Source organism: Saccostrea echinata, unplaced genomic scaffold, assembly GCF_033153115.1.
Source record: "Saccostrea echinata isolate AGI-Se365-2 ecotype Australia unplaced genomic scaffold, CSIRO_AGI_Sech_v1 ptg000054l, whole genome shotgun sequence".
Classification (NCBI taxonomy): domain Eukaryota; kingdom Metazoa; phylum Mollusca; class Bivalvia; order Ostreida; family Ostreidae; genus Saccostrea; species Saccostrea echinata.
This window is the reverse complement of record NW_026889803.1, coordinates 62,617,856-62,641,911: the sequence shown is the minus strand read 5'-3', so window position 1 is coordinate 62,641,911 and position 24,056 is coordinate 62,617,856. Positions and strand designations below refer to the sequence as shown.

General features: G+C 33.4%; 2 protein-coding genes across 2 annotated transcripts; one reads left to right on the top strand and one right to left on the bottom strand.

Moving 5' to 3' along the window:
- The first annotated feature begins 422 nt into the window (after positions 1 to 422).
- On the top strand, positions 423 to 9,601 carry LOC133171631 (uncharacterized). Its single transcript, XM_061306420.1, has 12 exons — positions 423 to 584; positions 834 to 966; positions 1,079 to 1,209; positions 1,372 to 1,459; positions 1,664 to 1,797; positions 2,055 to 2,139; positions 2,660 to 2,958; positions 6,397 to 6,466; positions 8,144 to 8,262; positions 8,535 to 9,047; positions 9,168 to 9,239; positions 9,333 to 9,601. The coding sequence occupies exons 1-12, from the start codon at positions 557 to 559 to the stop codon at positions 9,404 to 9,406; spliced, it is 1,746 nt and encodes a 581-aa protein (XP_061162404.1). The 5' UTR covers positions 423 to 556; the 3' UTR covers positions 9,407 to 9,601.
- A 290-nt stretch (positions 9,602 to 9,891) lies between these two features.
- On the bottom strand, positions 9,892 to 23,008 carry LOC133171632 (uncharacterized). Its single transcript, XM_061306421.1, has 10 exons — positions 22,702 to 23,008; positions 20,595 to 20,748; positions 20,207 to 20,334; positions 19,993 to 20,080; positions 17,248 to 17,372; positions 17,050 to 17,143; positions 16,479 to 16,963; positions 12,589 to 12,673; positions 11,868 to 12,130; positions 9,892 to 10,206 (listed from the first exon to the last, which is right to left on the bottom strand). The coding sequence occupies exons 1-10, from the start codon at positions 22,727 to 22,729 to the stop codon at positions 10,115 to 10,117; spliced, it is 1,542 nt and encodes a 513-aa protein (XP_061162405.1). The 5' UTR covers positions 22,730 to 23,008; the 3' UTR covers positions 9,892 to 10,114.
- Between the last annotated feature and the right edge of the window lie 1,048 nt (positions 23,009 to 24,056).

The following is a 24,056-nucleotide window of genomic DNA, read 5'->3' as shown; positions in this document are numbered from 1 at the left end:
TCCAGATGATTCAGAGGAAACCGAGTCTGATGTAAGTATCATCTCTGTCGGCCGTACAAGGCAGAGATGAGTACTCCACATGTCACACATTAAGATACTCTCTATATAATCCTACACAAAAATCTGTTAAACAGCTAACAGCTGATTTCACTGCAGCAATTCAATAAACGTTTCAAAGGACTTTTGGAGGGAATTAACAAATTAAATTGGAATTTTACCCCGGGGAGCGTTTTATTACAGTTGCCTTTCAAACCGTCTTTCTAATCATCGTGTTGACGATAGTAATACTGATAGTTGTCATCTATAAATCAGTATTTCACGTACAGTTTATTTCGGCAGACCCCCCCCCCCTTACAAGATGGGAAGTCATGTTGTGTTTTATGAAGCTTTATAAATGTAAAACCAAGTGTAAAATACTTGACAGTTGGCTTTTGATATAACACAGATGCACCAAGTACTCACTTCCAGTCTGATGTGACGACCACTCATCCCGGAAATAAATTAATCACCAACATCATTATAATTATTCCAAGTCCGTTGGAGTACGGTCCACACTATGGCTTTACTACGTATGGTTGGATTTGGTAAGGCATTTTCTCTTTATTTCTCTATATAAATCTTTGCATTTTTGTAAAAATATCTATTGATAAATATTTGGTTTGAGTTTTATTTCTTCCTTTTTTTATATAAATTTGATGTCTCCAGCAAGGAAGTTTTTTCTTACATCGGATTAATTGAAAATGCTATAAACCTGTACTGATACATATTTTTGGAGAAGATAAAATTAGAAACCACCCATTTGATAGGTTTATTCTGTGCCGTGTTCTTTGAAGGTATCCTTGTTCTAGGGACGGATGCTCAGTCCTGGAGCTGTGTCACCGCTGAACAGTGTGCGTTGTCGTTGGAACGAGATTTTAACGAGGCTATCGCAAACAAAAATGATTCCCATGTCATCGACTTTTGTTTGTAAGTCAAGAATAATGAGCATATAAGACATTAGTTATCACGAAATTGAATTGAATGTCAATGAAGGCATATGTTGGAATGGTATACTTTTATGGCTGCTTTATTCAATCAGGAAGAAAACAAAAGAGTTCCGAACTGTATGTTTAATTGATGCCGTCATTAAGTGTGAATGGGGTGGGAACGAAGCTGAATATTATAGACTACAAGACATTCAAAAAAGTTTCCAGCGAAAATGCTCTGAACGTGAGTAGATCACAAAACATTACTAATCTTCTTGAACCATTGGTGAAATGAAAAAGTTTGAGAAAAACTTTTAAGAAAATCCTTATGAAATTTTAATCATATGAGGAACTAAAAGGTTTTTTTTTATTTTTAGAATTTGAATTACGCATTTTTTCCTTACAGTTTGTCCAGTGATGCAGGAAATTAAAGCGTGTTCAGGTCTAGTGAAGTATAACCTATACATAACGAAGAAATTTCAAGATTTCTGCAAGTTAGTTCAAGATCGTTAAACAGAACTACAAGAGCACATTTCTGGAAAAAATCCTGGTTTTTAGCTAAAATTTCTTAGAAGTCGGTGAATGTTCATCTTTAAGAAAGCATTCTTAATTCACCCCTCTTCATTTTATGAATTATCGCACCCACATTTTCAGTTATAGTACATTGTATTGATGTTTGTTTTCTGTTTTATCCAAAGTTCTTACAAAGAAAGTGTCAGATGTAAAGACAATGCCTTGATGGTAGACAGCAATTGCACTTTTGGCGAAAAACTGTATGTGCAAGATTTTGAGGCAGACACTTTACGTGTGTTCAAGTACATTTGTGACTCTGGCAAGTAAATCCCACCATACTTAAATGAAAACAATCTGTAAATGCATACGCGCATAACTTTAATTTAAATTCGCTTTTGTCTGAAATATTGGCTTGAAAAATACAAGTAAAAGCTGCAACATTATTGTAGATTTTGTTCAGAGAAAGGACACGATTTCAATTGCGTACTGGTCACTAAATTTTAGTAATGTTGATTGTATTTCGTACCTTTATTACAATTGTTCAATCATAAAGCAACGTAAATCTAAATTTTATAGGATGTGAAGACATTGACAGAACCTGGGCTGTGTTGGAGCGATGCACATTAACTTACAATCTGAATAATGCCGATTCTGGATGCAAGTAATGTGTAATATCTACATCAACTGAATTTTTTTTTTTTTTTTACTTTATTTCTTATGAAAACCACTTCTTTTATAAATCAGTAAACGCCGGACTGGTTTTTCAAGCCACCTGTGTAGAATTCTTATGCAATGTGCTTTTTGCTTTTCAATCGATGAACCAAACACTGAAGTATAATATTTAATGTATTTAAACCTACTTTATATGATTATTTATGCAGTTATAAATATAAAGAAATGAAATGTCTATATTCGGTTCCTAGTACTGGAATTAATGGTTGCAGCTATTGCAGAAAAAAAATAAATTATGTATTTTTTCTGTAACAAATGCAACGTTAATTCCCGTACTAATAAACTATGAAAAGATTTTATTGTTTAAATAAGACTAAATTAATAACCAAGAAAAAGGTATTTTCATAGAAATTATATATATATTTTTCACTTTAATTATGAATTTTGATTATCATATATCCCAATTTTCGGGCAATATACATTGTTGTCTATTTTTGACATTTGTGAAGGACATACCAGGACCTTGAAATGTGTTTATCGGTCAGTAAAAGCTGCCCTCAGATCCACATGATGGCTCCTTATTTCGCCAGGAATTATACAGAATACATGATGAGATGTCCTCTACCCATGCCAGTCAAACCAGTAACGTTGGCCCCAACAGTATCAATCGAGCAGAAAACGACAGAACAAGAGAAAGAAACGATAATGGACTCAGAAACCGTGAAGAACTTAACCCCAAATCAATACCTGCCAATGGAGACGACTGATTTACTGCGAAAAGATAATGTCCAGCCATCCAGCTCAACTGGTAAGGATTTGTGAAGATCAGGTATCCTTAAAATATTCATTTGAAGTACATTTAATTAAAATGGAACAGAACACGGATATATAAAGTATCAGACTGGATTTAAATAGCTGATAGTAAACAAACATGAAAACAAAAGAGGATATGCTGTTTATTGATATAATGGCAGTACTAGTAGTTGTATGGATGATTAGGTTTCATTCAATTGTCTTGTTTATGGTTTTCAAAATCACCTCTTTGGAAATATGCAGATCAGTTATCATGTCCTTAAATACTAGTATAACTTATTCATTTCAAACCATATTTTAACACATATTTTACGTACAACGTTTCTAATATCTAATTTGAAGTAATTTCATTTTTGGGCATATCATACACATAAATAAAGTTCCCATACATTTGCTCCCAAATTTGTAAGAATTCTTCTCCATTCTGATTAATGGTGAGCAGCTGTGGCCCGGACATGACATCACCACGCGTCACTATTATGGTAAGCAGACGACCTTCAGGGGTTATTTGATGAATGTTCTGAGATTTATAACCAGTTACGTACACAAAACGATCTCCATGGCCAAGTGCTACACCGTAAGGACAAACCAGATCGCCATGACAGTATTTGAAAAGTTCACATCCTGTTGTGGCTATGCAATGGAGAGAACTGTCACTCTGCATTGTGAAGTAGATTCGGTCTTTGGTAGACAAGCAAACACAGAGAATCTCAGAACCCGCAATTGGAATGGTTCGAACGGATGTTCCATTGAACAATTTCACCTCCGTCTCACAAACGATAACCATCTTATTATTTACACTAGAAATCTGGCGACAATGACCTCGAATTTTCATATCTTTTGCCATGGAAAAGTCTTTGTTGTCTATGAATTGAATAATTTGCTCGTCAGGGAAAGTAATTGCCGATTCTTGCTTTGAAAGCACGGCTACTCCACCAGGATGGCTTCTTAATCGTATCTCCTTCTGTAAAGATCCGTTATTGGTATACACATACAAGCGCCAATTTTCGCCGTTACTCGCAACCAACATAATTCTTCCGTCTGGGAGGAATGCTGCATCAATGATTTTTAATTTGTTTACATATATGGTTTTCGATAGGTCTGCTTCTTTGATCCCGATTAGGTCACTTGTCGATAGAGCTAGCTGTAAATATTCGGATTCTGTACTTGATCTTCTTGATTCATTGCGTTCTGAGAAACTTTCATTTAGTTCAGTTCTTCTGCTGTTTGACGATTCATGTTCAGCTCTTCTGCTCCTGGAAAATTCGTATTCAACACTTCTGCTGATGGGAGATTCATTGGATTCAATTCGTCTGCTAGATTCGAGGAATTCAATTCTTCTAAAACTTGATGACAGATCAAGGTCAATAGACTGGAATGAAGCCATAGGCGAGGAATGCCGTGACGCACGCGGAGTGGATGTTACGTGCGTTGTATACGGTGTTTCAATATTAGGATAGTTGGATGTTATAATCTTGACGTCAGCTAGTGTATTCAGATAATGCCTAAAATTAGTGGCAGGAGAACTCAGAACGAAGCTAAATTCAATGCGTTTCATGGAAGCTTTTTGTTTCTTTACATGTTCCTCATGATCATGAATCTGGCGTTTTAATTTGTTCATTTCCGAAAATAATTTGTAATCTGTCCCGTATTTTATACTTGTCTGTAATACTTTCTGGCAGTTTGTGATTGCTTTTTCACGATTCTGTAGCTGTTCAACTTGCTTGTTCATATCTGCGAGATGTTCATTATATTTAACGTTCATGTTCTTCTTGCACCTCTGCTCCAATTCATCCAGATGTTGATTGATCTCTTGTCTATATTTAGCTATGTCATTCTCTATTCGATGATGCTGTTGCGTGAAATCACTGATATTCTTCTTGCGATCTCGGATAATTTCTTGGATCTCGCAGTTGATATGTTTCAGCTGGTTGTTTGTGTATGCTAGCTCGCCACTTTGTCGGATTCCCTTGGCTACATCCTCAATTGGAATAACGTGGTCACAGTTTTTGTGACTAGAGGTGACGCATAAAATACAGCACAGAGCATCGTGATGTTCGCAGAACATTTCTACACGTTTATCTTTGTGTCGAACGCACATTTCATCCTCAGTAAAACATATTAGTATCGGATCTTCTTTGAGATCGTCAACATTAAATACGCAATGATTTTTTAGAGCTTTGTTCGTTTTATGGTATTTTGAGCACGTGTGACACAACGCCTCTTGACATTCACTGCACCAAGCAGCTGCTTTTATGACATCACCTCGAGATTTGCATCCCTCGCAAGTCTCTGATTTCTTTTTGAGCTTATTTCTCTCAACCAATGTATTGATGATAGTATTGTCTGGTAAAGTCCTTGCCCATAATGTCGGGTCATCTTCGGAACACAACACAAAAGCTTTGCAAACTGGACAATTAAACCCTTTCTCTGATTCGGATTTTTGAGAACTGCGATGGAAAGCTTTTTGCATTGACTTCACATAAATGTCTATGCATGGTTCACAAACTGTATGTAAGCAAGGGAGGTATTTCGGACGTGTAAAATTTTCCAGGCACACAGGACAGCGGGTAACACTATTACCGCAGGTCAAACTTTCTTCCATGCTGGTCGTGCATATATGTGTCCTTGTTCGTTTGCAAGCTTAAGGTAAATGACAGAAGATTTCCCGCGTCAACACGTCAAAATTCGTTTTCTGTTTCATTCTTTTTAGTCGGTGATTTTAAATACTCATTAAATGTCTTTGTTATAAGTGAAACGAAATGGTTAAATGATCATCTTTCACTTAAGTAAAACAGGGGGCCAGAGTTAAAGATATGGTGATAAACTATGTACTACATTGTTATTTTCATTTATGTATATATCAACAATATATTTAAACTGTATCATATATCACTGCTTTTCACCCAAGTTTTCTTTCAAAATGTCAAGATTAACTGTCGGGTCACAATATTTCACACCGATATATACTGATATTTAGCTGTTCTTTCCTGTTTCCGTCTGTTATATCCATAACCACTGCATTCCATCCATATTTCTCTGATTACTCTTTACTAACACAGTGATATATCAGTTATTTTCTCCTATCAGTTACTAACCTTCGAACTATTTAAAATATACAATAATAAAATCAAACGGGTTTTTCTTTGCGAAGCGAAAGTCATAAAGGTGAGTTTTTCCATCAACTCTTGCGCCTTACTTTACATCAAGTGAAGTCACACTTTCTGTAAAACTTAATGAACATCTAGAAAATAACTTTATCATGCTCATTATTTAACGTCAAGTCAATTAAAAAAAAATTAATAGTTAGTTTACACTGGATTCACCAAAAGTCCTTGACAAACGTAACTGTCTTCTACTATTCTAACACTTGATATTTTTAACGTTTTCTTTTCTTTGAATTTAAGTAATTTGAAAAAGAACTTCGTTTCAGAAAGCAGCACAGTATCTGGAGTGAGCGAATGTCTCGAAACTTTACAGTCCCCATCGGACAATACAGACGGGTAAGAAATGATTAAAACATTTTAGACAAATAAGTGGTCTCAATTGGTTGAAAGCAAAGGAAACGTTCATTAACAAAATGCCCATAAGCCACATCGCTCACATGAGTTGTCACGGCTTTGCTATTCTTCATCACCAGATTTTTTCCACTACATATTTCTTTGTAAAACTTTGATCTCGTATTTAGGCCCCACCCTACCCCTACGTGTCAAGAATTGAAAAGATTTGAATCTACACCATCTGATAATGCTTCCATATAAATAAGATTAATCATGACTTTCTTGTTCTTGAAAAAAATCCTTTATGTTCCAATGTAAACATATTGAGATCCCACTCTACCCCAGGGGTCATGACTTTAACAAAGCTTCTGTACTTCTGACTTATCATGGCTCTGCTGTTCTTGAGGAAAAGTTTTTGAAGATTTTCCCACTTTATTCCTTTGTTAATCTTCGATCGTCAGTTGTGCTCCCACGCCCCTCCCCCTAGCATTATTTTTTTTTAACAAACTTGAATCTAAATTTCCTATGGATGCTTCCATATAATTAATTATGAAAAGTCATAGTGTGCTGTCATTGTGAAGAATGTTTTAAAGAATTTACCTATGCATTTCTATGTTAAATTTTGATGGGCCATCGTAGCCCCACCCTACCACCGAGGATCATAATTTGAATAAATTTAAATGTATACTACCTGAAGGTGCTTGCATATACATGTAAATATGACTAATCATACCTTTGCTTTTCTTGAGAAGATTTATAAATTTCCTTCCTATATATTCATGTAAAACTTTGATAGCCTTCCCGTGGGGGTCATGATTTGAGCAAACTTGAGTGCACACTACCTGAGGATTCTTCCACATAAATATGAATAATCAAAGCTTTGCTGTTTATGAGAAGATTTTTAAAGATTTTTCCTGTGTTTTCCTATGGAAAAACTTTGATCGCCCATTGTAGCCCCACCCTACCCAAGGGGGTCATGATTTGAGCAAATCTGAATCTACAGTACATAAGGATGATTCCATATCAATGTGACTAATCATGCTATTTTTGAGAAGAAATTTTAAAATTTTTTGCTTTTTTTTTAGCCCCGGCACTCATGATTTGAATAAACCCTTATATGCACTATGAAATGAAGCTTTCAAATAAGTTTCATTTTTCTATGGCCCGGTGGTTATTGAGAAGAAAATTGTTAAAAGATGTCATGAAAATTTCACTAGTTCTTATTATCTCTCCTTGAAATAGGGAGTGGCCCTACATTTAAACAAATTTGAAATCCCTTCACTAAAGAATGCTGTGTGATAAGTTTGGTTAAAATTGGCCCAGTGTTTTGTTTAGAAGTCGAAAATGTGAAAATTTTACAGACGACAAACGACAGACGAACGCCAGACACTCTTCGATCAGAGAAAAATCACTTGAGCCTTTGGCTAACACAGACTCAAGTCAAATAATGCTGCATATCAATTCTAACTATTTAAGTTATGTTCGTACAGAACCGATTGTTGAAAATACCCAATTTTCACGTTATTTAGGTAAAGGTGAGCTAAAAATAACCAAGCTGCTTAAGCATATTCTTTCTATGAAATTTATGTGAAATAATACTTTTCATAACAAAAGGTACCGTATTAACACCGACGTAAAGAAATTGACCTTAATGATAATGAGCAGTACTTATAATTGCAGCAATTTCTGTGAAAGTGTACGTTGTCTAAGAAATAAAGGATTGGACCAAAAGGATGTGTCGTCACTAAATGTTCAGAAAAGTTTGGAACAGCAATTAATGGAAAAGTGGGATTTCTGTGGTATAAAAAACTTTTACTCTGAGTTTAAAAGAACTATCAGGCAGAATATTTTAACATTTCAAAATATGCACGAAATTTTTGATTCTTGATTGGTTTGACTGAAGTTAACACTTATTTGGTTGACTAATTTTTAATGATAATAAGAATATTTTTTAAATAAACAAAATCTATTCTGTTTTCTACAATTTTAGAATCAACTGACAAGTTAATTTAACAGTTTCAGTGGGCTTTTCTTCAAATTTAACCGAACTAATTTTTTTTCTGTGTCTCAGAGATAGAAGATGAAAGTGAAATTGAAGCATTTACAAAACATACGCCATTGTCTGTTACTGCAGAAAACAGAAGACAACTTATGTCATCAACAGATTTACCGAAATATATGAACGATAGCAAGGCACCCATGACCTTGCAAGACAATGGCAGCACGAAAACTATGATTTTGTCATCAAATTCTATATCCACGACCAAAACAACTAAAATTTCAGAAAAGATCAATAAAATGATAGAAAACACTACGGATATAGACACGAAACTGAAGTCAAGCCCCCCATTAACTGTCAGTCCATTTTTATCTGGATTAAGGGGCACTGAGAGGGTTTTTCCTGAACTATCCGATGAACAACATGCATCGACACTCCAATATGACTCTGAGATCAATTCTTCTACATCTGGTCGTATTACTAACAGAAATACAAATAATCATATCCCTAACGTAACCTCATTACGGCATCTTGATAGATCTTCAATTTCGTTTCTGAAATATAAGTCTGCAACTCCTTTAATAGGTATGCGCATGACACCCTCATTGAATGTAACCAATTTTAGTATTGGTAATATAGCACTGTACCTTGAGTTCTCTTAGGCTAAAATATAATGTAGAAAATTATTGATCTTTTCTGTTTAAGAAATAAAAACCCAGCGAATATCCACCTCTTCTGGAAAAGACAAATTGGTGCTTAGCCAAGGTCTAAATAATGGTATGTTAAAAGTACACAGTCAAAACTTCTTTAAACCATGTACATGTATTTATTAAACTTATCTTTATTAACATAATTTACATCATTTTACAGGTGCTTCCATGAAAGATGTTGCAGACATTGTTTTATTAATAACAACACTAATCGGTTCTAGAATTACTGCATAGGTGCATAAGCCTTGTAGCCAAAGACTATTTTCTGTGATATTGTGTGAGAGTTCATCTTACAGTGTTTAATTGTTTTGTAACGAAATTGATTTTGAAAATATTCAACTTATTTAGATGATTTATTTTAATGACCAGTAATTTGTGACAAAAGAGGTATGGTCTTTTTTTAGCAAATTATTTGTTTGCTAATGATTTCTTGTATTTATTGCTTTTTGTATTGGTTGCTTTTCTTTTTAAACAATCAGTTGTATCTTATGAGTTTGTTTTTATAATGACACCATTCTTAGACATTAAGGTAGGTCTCTCGCCAGGTCTCAAGTGCAAGATTTTTAAAAAGTAACATACACTTTTTAAATTTAGAACAGTAACATTATTTCATACTGTTTTTATTGATCTATCTATCAATCAATCAATCATATATATATATATATATATATATATATATATATATATATATATATATATATATATATATATATATATATATATCCTTTCAAGAGGTTGACCCATAGATATATCGCCTTCACAGACAAGCAACAAATATGTCGAACGAGCACGAAGAGTGAGATGGGAATGCTTTTCTGTACAGGCGATAAAAAAGACACCAAAGAGTCTGACACATTTGTTTCCTATATGAACATTTTACTAGAATATAAAGGATATTCGGCAGGAAGTTTAAATTAAATAACTTATCAAATTTTTGGTTTCTCAAATTGATGAAAATTCAAAAACTAAAAGCACAAGAACTAAAAGGAATGACAAGAATTCTGAAGCTCTGTCTCTCATTGATGAAGCACCGCCTACAACAAGAAATATATTTGTGATTATTTAATTTTCTGCCTCATATTTTTTTGCCATTCAAGTAATTGTTACGGACAAAAGGTCCTCAAAAGATATTCTAAAGAAATTTTAAAAAGGCGTTCTTATTTTGCAAAAACAATATTTTTCACGATTTTCCTTTAAACGCAATCTTACATTCTGCCCAAATATATATATATATATATATATATATATATATATATATATATATATATATATATATATATATATATATATATATATATATATATTAAAGGAAAACTTTGTGAAAAAAATTTGTTTAACTATAATAAAATATTAACACATGTTTTACAGATTTCTTTAACTTTTTTTCACTCACATGTCCTTAAAGCTGAACACAACTATATATAATACCGTCTTATTACTTTACACTTCTCTATTTCTCGGCCCCTCTCGAGCTTTTTTTTTTCTTGGACACGATTCAATGCATTCCGCTTTTTAGAATTCACCAGTGTGGATATATCCTACATTTCCATTGCGGAATGAGTCGCGAGAAAAATTACTATCGTATGCGTTTCCCATTCCATTAGAAAAGGTTTCCAGAAAATATATATGACAGCAATTTCGGAGGCCAGCCCGATACAAATAAATAAAAATGCGCAAAGGCAATGTAAGATAACCAACACAACTACACGTTGTCCATTCGAGCACAATAATGAAATCAGAGTTACTTTTCTTTTCTGTTACACATGTGCATTTCACATAAGAACCATCATAAGGGAATGGAGGTCGGTAAAACGTGCTATGTATGTAAATATATCAGTTTACTTGGATGAAAACTTCATGCTGTGGGATACTTTTGTGAAGATGCATTTAATGAAAACTAAAATCTGCAGTCTTTCTTCCAGAGTAAGTCTGAGTAGAAAATATGAGCACGTGTAACTTGGTTCCGAAAAAAAAACCCCTCTCAAATACTTTTACAAGAGCTCTGTATGAGTTTGTATATGCATGGGGATATTTATACATGTGCACAAAATTAACAGGGGAGGGGTCATAACTGAGTAAAATTATTTTTTTTTTTATTATATGTATATTTATTTATTGTCGTGCCCCTTACGTCACCCTTGTAATATTTCGGTAGCACTGGTCAAAAAGCAAACAGGTGTAATAAATGAAGATAACGAACAGTAATCTACTGGAAAGTCCAATGAAACGATACAAATTTGGAGCAGAGTAAACACGGACCTCAAAATTTAGAGGTGGGATCAGGTGCCATGGAGGAGTGAGCATCCCCTGCCGACCAGACACTCCCGCTGCGTGCTCCTTGTCATGATCGGGAAAAAACGGAAAAATCCGTAGACAATTCAGTGTGTAAGTATTAAGTAATGGCCTAACAATTAGTATGAATGACATCAGTCAGCATTTGAATTATTGATAGGTTGTATGTGCTGACAAGATCATTGTATTGACCGGAAAACTTGCGAAATGACTTCAAACGAGACTGTTGATATCTTGTTTGTCAATGATTTGCTTCGTTTTAGAAATTGTTCATACGTAGAGCATGTTCTTGCGTATCGAATCAACTGAGAGACAAAAACCTCATATGTAACAAGGGTGATAAACTGATTTACGAGTCGTGTTCAGCTTTAGATTAAAAGCCACTTATACACACAGGGTCTACCTTTGGTACATTTAACGAGACCATATCCGTGCCCCGTACAAAGTGGCTCCTCATCCTGTTCAGACTGGAGCTGTTGGCAAGTAGAATTACGAAGTTCTTGAATTAAGACTATTTCTTTTTGAACATTAAATGTGCAGTTCCTTAAAACGCCACTTCTTAAGATATCATTAATTTTATTTCCAACAATGGAAAGCACACTTTTTATTTCTTTGTAATTAGTTGTTTCCTTTTCAAATAAGCAGGCTGCCATTGTAAGAAACCTCCTGCAAGCAAAATCAAACAAGTTAAAAGATTGGTTTTGATAATATTAGTTAAGTTTCATGTTTGTAATTTACAATAATTTATCATAGGACGATGAGTAATTATAACTTTACAAAATGAAATTTGAAAAAAAAAAAAAAGGAAGATCGAAGGGGGCACTGCCTTTTTTGCGCAGTGTAGAACAGCCGAGGTGAGAGATCGCCTTTCCTTATATTCTTAATCTTTACAACTGATGATTGCTGGACTTGTTATGGTGAAGCTGTTCAGGGAAAAAATGACAGGACAGACATTCTCCAAACAGTGGTTCCCATGAACAGTGTAAATTCTTTTTCATTACGAGTTTTCTTGTTATATATATACGAGACTTGCTGACTTGATTTTTTTTCCTCTTTGGGTGTGCGATGTCCTTACCAAACTAAGTTTCTCATGTCCTCAGTTATTGCTACTTGACTTTACTTACAAGCACTGTTCTGTAGAAGGTTGACTGTTTGCTGATATCGATAACACTTTTGTGTCTAGGCACTCGAGAGCGGAAGATTGTGTTCCTGTAAATAGAAGACACAAGGAAATTAATTATTTCTTCTCTTTTTTTTAAATCTATAAAGTTTTTTCAGAATTGAATTTGATGTTTAGAAAAACCGTTGTATATTTAACAATCAACAAACCTTGAACTGTGTCAAAGACATTTTATACTACATATGTAATTAGTAATTAACCAGGATCTATTGTTTTAATACAATAAATTGGTTAAGCAAATAATTCTGATCAATGAAGATTCATCAGAGAGATAGAAAGAAATTTCCTCATCTTTGACCGACTTTTAATCTACACCCCAAGGATGTTAAATAAGATTCATACAAGTAGTTCTATAGCATATTTTATTTATACACTTTATCAAACCAATTCAACTCTGAGAGAGATTAATATTACAAGTTTGGTTGTGTATGGAATAAAACTTACTCGTAAATCACATGTAAATATTTATGTTTAGCTGTTTAGTGGGATGATACTTACCTATATATATTAATGTTTGGCTATTTATTGGGATGGCACCTTCTGTAATATTCATATTTGGCTATTAACACAATCGTTCTTGACTTTTCTGAATGTAATCCATACTCTCAATCCGTGAGTCTACTCTGCTGTTTTTTTTTTTTTTTTTTGCCAAACATAACATAAACCTTTTAGTTGTTGTAAATGAGCATTTATTGGTATGCCAAACAAAATTCACCAAATAAGGACAAAAATTAGAAATGACCATATTTAAACATATTCCTAATAATGATTTAACATATATATTGGGATGACACCTTACTGTAATATTTATATTTGGCTATTTAATCAGATGACATTTACCTGCATGTATGTATATTTTGCTGTTTAGTGGGATTACTATACTTGTTTATATGGGATTAGACTTAGTTATATATAATAATATACGAGGGTTGTCCGTAAAGTTCGTGGGCAAGCTAAAATTTAAATAAAAGTTGCGTCATATATATTTATTATTAGCATATTTATAATCCTTTACTATATGTGAATTACAAAATGAAATTTTTAAGTGTATAATTACAATTATGACTTCATTATTAAACTTGGGATGGTGACCCGGAGCACAACAAAGATTTAATCAAAAAGTTATTAATCACTTTATAAATTTCATTTGTATTTTGTAAAATTCCGCGGAAATTTGGATGGCTTTTACATTATAAGGTTGACAAAAGTTATAACGTCAAACCTGTAAAATTTGAACGTTCAAAGTTTCGAAATGGCAGAGAAATCGAGGTCAGAGTTTATTAAGATAGTTTCGTCATTGTTCGAAAAAGAGACGTTTTCGGAAAAGGTTGAGCAGAGAGTAGTGATAAAATTGTGTGTAGACATCGGAAAAACACCAACAGAGACCCATAAATTCCTTAAACAGTCGGGAAATCATAGTAAAGTAATCTATTTTTAGTGTTTAAGTGGCACAGAAGATTTTCGGATGAAAGAGACTGTTTACTGGATGACATGCGTGAAGGAAGACCATCGTTTCGAGATTGTAGTGCTGTAAAAAATGAAGTTCGTAACGTGACTTTGCCGTATTTCCGTACATACAGTCGTTTTACGCGGACAGAGGTTTGATGATTTGCAGGATCTGAGACAGGAAGTTGTTAAATATTATTTCATGAATGAAACCAGAACAGTTTGTGCACAATTTTGATGACTGGTTGAAACGACATAAGAAATGTGTTGAGTGAAATGGTGACTGCGTTGAGAAAACTTCAATGTATTTAGCATTTGACGTCGAGTAACGTCAAGGATTTTCGTTTTACTGCTCCGGGTATGAGTGTGTATCTTTTTTGTATCTGATAAAATATAACTATTTGTGCTTTGTTTGTGATGAAAACTTGCATATTAATAAACTGAAACATCAATTTAATGAAAATGATAGTTTCATATGTTTTATCAATGTTTGTCAGTAAATATCAATGTTGTCCACGTTTGGTTATTTTAAGGGATCAGTCTGTCATGTTTATATTTATAATTAGTTATTAAATGGGATCAGACTTAGTTACGTATTTTATGTTTGGTTATTTAACGGGATCAGATTTAGTTATATAAATTTATGTTTAGCTATTTCATTTGATCAAACTTAGTTGATATATAATTTCATATGTTTGGTTAAAACATCAATGATTCATGTTAATACTTATAATTGGTTATTATATGGGATCAGACTTAGTTCTATATTTCTATTTGGTTATTTGATAGGATTAGACTTAGTTATATATATTTATGATTGGTTATTTAATGGGATCAGACTTAGTTATACATGTGTTTAGTTATTTTAAGGGATCAAACTGCATGTATCATGTCTATATTTAAAACCGGTTGTGAAATGAGATCAGACTTCGTTATATATATTGTTTGGTTATTTAATGGGATAAGATTTATTTATTTGTATGTTTGGTTATTTTAAGGGATCAATGTATAATTTTCTTTATTAAACAACTTTAAGCCATACGGTCCATCAGTATACACAAAATTAAAATAATTATGCACGCATGGCGAGAGTCTACGGGGGGTGGAACCCTTAGTGTCCATCTGTCCGACTCCTCAACACCAACAATTACAGTAAGCATTATAAACTCTCCATTATACATGAAAAATACATGAAACATACATATAAATTAAATTATTCATCATTTCTTAATATCATTGCATGAAAAATTAATTTTCCTAATCCAACTAAAACACCAACATCATGAGAGCTGAGTAATTGAGTAAGCTTGTACATATTTGGAGATCTGGAATAATATGGTTTGATATATTTTCTTCTTAAAGAATCATAAACAGGACATTCAAGCAAAAAATGATATTCATCTTCCATACGGTGATCATTACAAAATTGACATATTCTATTACTTCTTTCTATTTTCTGATATCTTCCTGTTTCTATACTTAAGCTATGGGAAGAAAGCCTTATTCTAGTAATATACTTCTTTAACATCGAATGAATAGGTTTTGTCAAATATGCATGGATTTTGGAAAAATTGTCACACACGATGTGCTTATACAAGAAACACTTTGTTGAATTTTCAAAAAAGGCATTACAATCTTGAAGGTAGATATCCAACAGTCTTTCCTTATATAAAACTGTCCTGTTTATATTCATAAATGGTTATTATTTGGGATCAGACTTAATTAATATATTTACGTTTGACTATTATTCGGAATCAGACTTAGTTGTGTATATTAATTTTATGTTTGATTATTTAATTGAATTAAACTTAGTAATATATATTTAAAGAGACTTAGTCACAGATTTTAAGTTACAATTTTTTTTTTAAATTTTCAGTATTATATCATCACTTATATGTTCCTAGAGCATTTCACGCCAAAATATAATTAAAGCGTGTTTAGAAACTTCTTTTATCTGGAAATTATTAAAACTTCGAATTTCGGGATGCGTTTGATTGACACATATTCTTGCACTTTCACGAAATAAACTTTATCTTAATACTAAGAAAAGTAGAATTTTTTTGAGGGATCAGACTTAGTTATACGTATTTATGTTTGGTTATTTAATAATATCAGACTTACCTTATATACCGAATCATTTTAATTCATTCGTGTAGGTCAATTTTCGTGGGCAAACATTTTTCAAGTTTGTGGGGACGTAATTTCATGGGTAATTCGTATAATTATAGTACATATGTACATCCTGAAGATTGAATGAGCCAATTTAAGCCGACAATATTATCTTTGTTGGGGTGTAAAGTCGTGGATAAGGACCCACGAAATCCATGAACATTTTTCTCTCATGAACAATAATAATCTATATTAGCTGTTTCATGGAATGACATTTACCTGCATTTCTGTCTGCCTTTGTAGAAGTCACCTGAGTTGAATCATCGGACTGTGTTTTCAATTCCTTCTTTACAGTGGTTGGTGATCTTGAAGTGGTTGATGTGGAAATCTCTTCTTCTTGTAAAGGCGGAATTGTTATTTTTGTTGTTATACTTGCTTGTTTAGTGGTTGCGAATTCTGTTGTTTGGCCCCTCTTTGTCATTTTGTTGGTAATCACTGGTTGAGGGGTAATTTCTTGCGTCATTTTTGTTGATTGGGTGGTTATTTCTTCTGTCGTTGATGTTGATTGGGGGGCAATTTCTTGTCTGGTTGTTGATAGGGTGGTAATTTCTCGTGTCGTTGTTGTTGGTTGGGTTGATGTAGATGTTGTTGTTGTACAAATGAGCTCCAGAGTGTCATAACTGTATATAACTTTCAAAAGTTGTGTCACCTCACGGCAAACCTTATCTGGTGCAAACAGGCAGTTTTTGAAGTTATTATGAGAACTGGAATAAGATGCGAATAATTTTTAAAATCCTGGATTCATTACTCTAGGTAAACCGCTTAGGAGAGAGGAAGAGAGTAAACTTACGCGCACTGGGAGACAGAGTCCTCATTCATAATATTACCGATAAAGTTGTAGCAATTATTGATAACTTTCATTGTCTCATCAAGGTTGACACAACCTAAAGAAAAATAAATCACGGTTACGTTCGCAGAACAGAACAGATTAATTCTTAATTTTAGTCAATATACCCGGGTAGCTCATATTTAATATTTCAAAAATTACCTGTAAGACAAATTCGGTTGTAATATGTAGGCATTGGTTTTGTAATGATATTTATGTAAAATGAGAGGTCGAATTTGCAATTCTTCAAAATTCCGCTGGCACACGAAATACCCTCTTCATATGACCTGGAAACAAACAATATCTTTGAGTAGCTGAACATCATTAAATCTATTTAATGAAGTGCACCGCTAGGGTACATGATACGACGTCTGGGACTACTAAATAATATCTATCTTGATTCCTGTCATTTTGAATGAACTGCCATTGAATAAAGTTGCTGTAACATATATGAAATTCTGTGATATGTACAGAAAACACAAAATAGCTGTCGCTGTTTGCTACCTAAAGAAAGCATCAAAGAGAAGAAAAAATTCCAAAGTTAGATTGACTTAAGTGAGAAAGATGTAATTCGAACACGATTTGACCAGGTGTAGCTGTAGAATTTCAAAATGAGGTCACAGTGACCTACTTTTTCAAAACACTTCCTCCAGTATGCATCATGATTATTAAAATTCTAAAACTCGGCACGATCTGTGTGATCGGAACATTATTTGATTATGTACAGCTATAAAATTACAAAATAAGGTTAATAAAGGAAATAAAGTGGCCTACTTTTGAATCATGACTCTCCCCAGTATGCATCAATTGACAAGGTTTAAGGTTTAATGGTCCTGTGGCTTCACAGTGTTTAAGATATAATCCGGACACAGTTTGACCTTTTGTAACCATTAAATTCCAAAATTAGGTCATGTATCTCTGGATTACAACAAATTTTTTCACTGACCATTCTTAAGTCCTAGGTCTCATGATCAACACACGATTTGTCTTTGTATAGCTATAAAATGGATCATGACACACTCCCCAACCCCCAATATACATGGACTGACAAGATTTGATGTCTAAGTCTTACACTGAGCAAGGCATGATCCAGGCACGATTTGAGTCAGAATTATCAAAATCTTGCGATTTTCTTAACTGTTTTCAAAATGTATTTTAAAAAAAAATACACGAACAGTTGTGATGTTGACAATGCTAGTGTTTTCCAATAGGATATAAGAAACACCATCCTAATAGGATTATATAAGAAACACCATTCTCTGGTATCTTGCACGAATTACTGGTAAGTCACTCCAAGTTTTTGTGAGGAAACCTGTTTAAGTAGTAGTATTTCAATGGCATATTCTTGGAAGATTTTATATATTTTTGAGGAACATGTCGTCTGACCTTAAACCTCACACTGAAATATATGAACTGGACAAGGAAAATACTAGCGGACAGACAGACAGATGGAAAAGGCCATAGCGTAATACTGCCGGTCAAAAGACGGACATTTAAAAAGATTGGAAACAAGAAAAAATAACTGAAGATGTGAGAGAAAAGGAGAAGAAAGACACACTATCAAAGTTTTAAGCAATCGAAGGCGTTTTTTTCCAGGGCGTTCATTAACCCGTTTGATGGAACCAAACCAAAAATAAATTTAAAAAAAAATCTTGTCCATAGGGATGTCAAATCGGTCAATATTTGATAATCGGTTACTCGGACGTTTTTCCGATCGAGTACCCGGGTACTCGGTAAGAATATAAATACAACTGTATTAAATTTCTTGGGCCCTGTTAAGCTCTGTTAAACCCCAAAGCTGTTTTTATCTCGTTTATAAATGTATATAAACATCGAGTCCAACGGGAATGATTTTTTTGGTACTAAATTTTATCAAATAAACACAAAAGACACAATTAATACACCAAAAATTAAAAAGAATGTTTACAGTTCTTCTTTAGGATCTGTTTCATCAATGCAAAAGGAGGAAAATCTGTTACGCATGTTTGTGATGGTTAGACTAGCGAAAGAGAAGGAACGGACGTTGTTGGGATCGCTAGTTTAATATTATTTCATATGCTTTTTGCTTCCCCCGTATACACTTAACTTACTACGCAAACTGACTTTCAACATTTTTGAAACTTTAATTATTTCTAAATATTTCCCAACTTTGGAAGTGGGTAGCAACATTTATACGCATGTTTGATTTCGCTGCCATATATTAACTTAATAACTTAAAAATGCTTTGAAGATAATAGACCATACTTAAACGAAGTTTACTGAAAACAATCATTGAAGCCATCCAAAAATCAAGGACCACAATAGGTGAGAACAGCTGTATACCAGGTGATTGGTCACTAATTGCTGTATATACCGCAGGCGATAACGGGTGTTTTACAGGTGAAGATGACGACACGGTAATTACCGTATGCATAGTTAAGTTTGTTTTTTTTTGATAAGTTTTTGATAAAAATATGTACTTCGAAATAAGACAAAATACACATCCGAGTAACCGAGTAGCATTTTTTGTATTCGATACTCGGTCGTTCGATCGAGTACCCGGTTAACCGGGAACTCGTTGACATCCCTAATATTTAGGGAATCATGAAACAAACATATCACAAAGGTTTTGAAAAAAATATTCTTCAGTGATTTAAACCCAATGAAAAATATTTAAAAAATTACAGAAATCCTTAAACATATATATAGGAAGCAAAGATACATGTGCTGCAGTCCGTCGCACGCAAATAGTTACATTTACCGGATGCCTAGTATGGAATCAACAGTGCCCATAAGAAAAAAAGAGAAATAGAGATAATGCTGATAATGCACTTTAAGGTTTACATCTTGTAATAAATCTTTTTAAAAAGGTTGCTGAATTATCCTCAATAACGATAAATTGCATTGAATTGTGACATGCGCACTTACTTGCAAAAGAGTTCAAATTTAGAATCCCGATAGGCCGTGTATTGGATCTTACTCTCGCATGTCTGAAATTCCAGGTAGTTAGTGCATGCTACAAAAAATGGATGATTATCCTACAGTGTATCTATATCGAGAATATTATCTTGGCACTTGGTGACTTTATCAGCTGTAAAAACTTAATTTATGCTCTCTCTCTCTCTCTCCAATGTAAACTAACTTTCATTGCACAGTGTGATGACGTCACTCATGGTCTCGTTCCATTGGATCGCCAAGTGGTCCTGATTCGTACATGCATTTGAACTGTCAGCATAACACTTGGTGATATTGTTATCTTTGACTGTCGATCTAAATTAAACAGGCAATCTTTCAAATTTCATACACATGATGGATGGATATACTAGTAGAGAATTGAAAGAAAAGAGGATATTGTGATATAAAACCTCTAACAACGGATATTTGAAAAGTAGAAGTTTGTTGAAGAATCGGAATTCTATAATACGATTGTAGCTTTAATATGTAATATCAAACAGGACACTCGGTTGAACAGGTGCCCTCTAATTAGCATACATAAAACACACATGTAGCAACACTTGAAGGACACTTACAGGCACAGTAATTCTCTTGATTTGGTCACGTTCTTATTGGATGACGTCAGTTCCACCAATAGTTCTGAGTCATACCGTTCTTGGAATTGTGCTGCACACATTTCAGCTCTTGAGACATTGCATGCTGTCCATACCATTCCAATATTCCAAAACACTTGAAAAGAAATCGCAGAAATGTGTTATAATCTGGAAACCGTATAATCCAACATTTGCTTATCAGTAGTTTCTATCAGTGAAACCTGCCAATAAAGATCGGCTTCATTTCCCTTCGTCTACATACATATATGCAGGGATGATAAAATTGCAAATTTTGAAAATGTGACAAAACATCAAAATAAAACTTTATTTATTGAACTTATTCGATTTTAATATACATACATCTTTGTGGATGGGATGTTAATCTATGATCATGTATTTAGTCATGTTTTCCCTTTGTTCATGAATACCTAATCCGAATTTAAAGTAAACTTTGTAACCCTATTCTATTTACTACATAAATGGAATCGTGTGTAAAACAATAGATACTTAAAATGCACTTGCTGAAAAAGTCAAAAACACTTGGAATTTTTTTCCAAAATAATTCTAAACAAAGAATTGAGCTGTTGTTCTCGGGAATAAGGACAAGTATACACTTGTAGACAAACTACATTTATGTGGTGTATATTTTTTCCCATAATACATTTCTAAACCAACTTAAATTCGCGTGCGAGAAAATAGTTTCCCGATCCTTTAATACCCGCGAATAACTAACGTCGTGAACCTTTTACGCATTCTGTATTTATGTATATGTTTTCCCACTCGCCAAAATTAAAAGCTGCGAATGGATTTCAGACAGACAATTTACGAATAAATGACATCACATTGTAATAGCACTGTTGGTTTACGGTAGGTAATGCATATACTACAAGTTACGTATGATTATCATTGACGTCAGAGTATGGGCGACCAGTATACAAGGTAACATGATCATTTTCTTATGAAATATTAAAGTGTGTGTCCATTAAGAATTGTTATATGTAATCTTTTCTCTGCCTTTTCCACGGTTACACTAGTCAGTATGGGAAAAAAATCTCTATTTATTTAAAATGTCCCTTCCATCTCTAAAAATTAAGACACCTGAAATAATTTTAATGACTTGCTTGTGACTTTAAAGAAAATTGATGAACTTCTCTTTGAAAGCTATGTGTTCTTATTAATTAATACTCTAAAACTCAACCTGATAAATCGTGAAAACGTGGTTCTCTTAAAAAATGGTTATTTTTCTCCGTTAAGTTTGGATGTAATGCAGATCTGAAGTTAACGTAAGCATCGGCGGTTTTGGTAAAACTGTTTCTGAAGTACTTTATACATATACATAACAAATCAAAACTATCTGAACTTGGCAACCGGTTCTTTGAGTGGATTCGCATGGCCCCTCTTATAAAATTCTCATATACATTCTTAATCTTTCCGATAAATCTGTTCGATAACATCTGACATTCTAGTGCCAAATTGAGAAGGAAATTGAGAGGCTGACTCAAGGTTTTTGTACAAAATAAACTCTTGTTTGTCTGAACCCCTTCCCACCCCTCCCCAGTATTTTTTTTATTTAAGCTCAATTTAGATTATACATGTACTTAAATAATGTAAATTGTGGCATATTTGTCCACAATGCAAAACAATTTAAAATGGTTCAAGTTTGTATTGCATGTTCATGTGAAATTAGGAAAATGTTTTCAATAAATAAAACGCGTATATGAAATCATGATTTTTGTAAGAGTTCAAAACGTTCAAAACTTTCTTTGGTTACACACTTGCTATAATGTTTGTTCTAATGTATAAACAATAGCGTGCAAATTACCTCTTAAAATTGAAAAAAAGGTCATATATGACTTTTCTTTCTATCTTTACATGAGTATAGTAAAAGCAATATAAAGAGAATAGTTAATGAGTAATGACTTTAACAATAAAGCCACAGTTATATACACGATTATTCTGTCACCGCATTCTACATTTTCTATGATCAAATCAAGCCTGTGTTAAATCAAAGTTTGTGTAATGATTAGTGAGATTTGAAATATAAAATAAAACGAAATTCAACCCTAAAACTTAGGGGGAAAAAACATACCCAGCAGTACTCTGGTAATCACCCGCATATTGTGTCTAGGCACTGTAGGTCCTTAAGTCCCAAACAACAGACTTTCTTTCTTCTCCTCAAGGCGTTCAGGAAGAAGTTTTGTCGCAATAAACAGGAAAACACGTTACTCCACCGCAATCACTTGAATCACAAATGCACTCACTCGTTACTTTCCTTTAAAGAACAAAATATATTAAACAGCTGTTAAAATGTCGTAAAATTTCGGAAGTAATGCATTTCGATTGTAAAGTGATAAAAATTAATCATTTAACATGCTAAGTCAGATAAGTTTTTTTTTTCGAGATGTAGAAAGAGAATGCTTGCATATCAAAAGTTTTCGATAACTCTAAAGCACCATCGTAAGTTTTTTTCCTCGGCTCTGCGTATAAGAAAAGTGCAGCAGATAGGTTTTAATGCTGAAAATAATCTGTTTGACAAAACATTTTCTTAGCATGGTCTCCAAAACAAATTACAAAAAAATCACTTTTAACTAAATTGTATGCCTGAAATAAGCTTACGAGGCTTTTGTCAAATAGTTGATCAAAGAGCTTAAGCAAAATTTCTAGTTAATAAAACGCTTTCCTTATCTTATTTTAAATGAACGAAGTTGTTTGATACAAATAATTCATTATAAACTGTGACGTACAGATATATAGACAAAGCGTAACTATAAGTCCATGTTGAAGTGCTAGACACATATTTATCAAACATGCACATGAGGAATCCGAGTTTCTGATGAGAAAGTAGATATGATATTGCACTGGAACTCTTTTTCTATTATCGAATTGCATATTTTGACTTTTTCTATACTTACACCAAGTTTTACTGAATCAAACCAAATATATGAGTGGAGCAGCTTTTTTATGAAAGATTATTTATTTAAAGTGATGAAGAATGTAATTTAGCAACAGAAAAGCTTAAACCAATAACTAGAATTATCAATCCTTTTGTACTCTGTTTGTGTACCAAGTTTCATTAAAATTAAACCACAACTCAAGAGCAGTTGTATTTTTGAAAGAATTCAACTCATTATTCTTTTTAAAGAATTATTATGGTGACCGTGAAAAGGTCGTTCAGCGGAATGAAATTTTAGTCTGGTACCATTTCAACAATTCCGTTTGCGCAATTGTGGGAAGGGTGATGGACTAAATGAAAATTATGCCAAATTTCTTATAATTAAACTGAAACTGTAGGAGGGGTAACATTTTGAATTAATTTATTTTCAGACGCCAAGGCATCGGTTCATTGAATTCAAAGACAGATAGAGGGGTTATATATCTTGCTATAGTCAACTTAAATATCAAGTGGTATAAAAATCGGAACAAAAACCGTAAGAAAGACGGTGT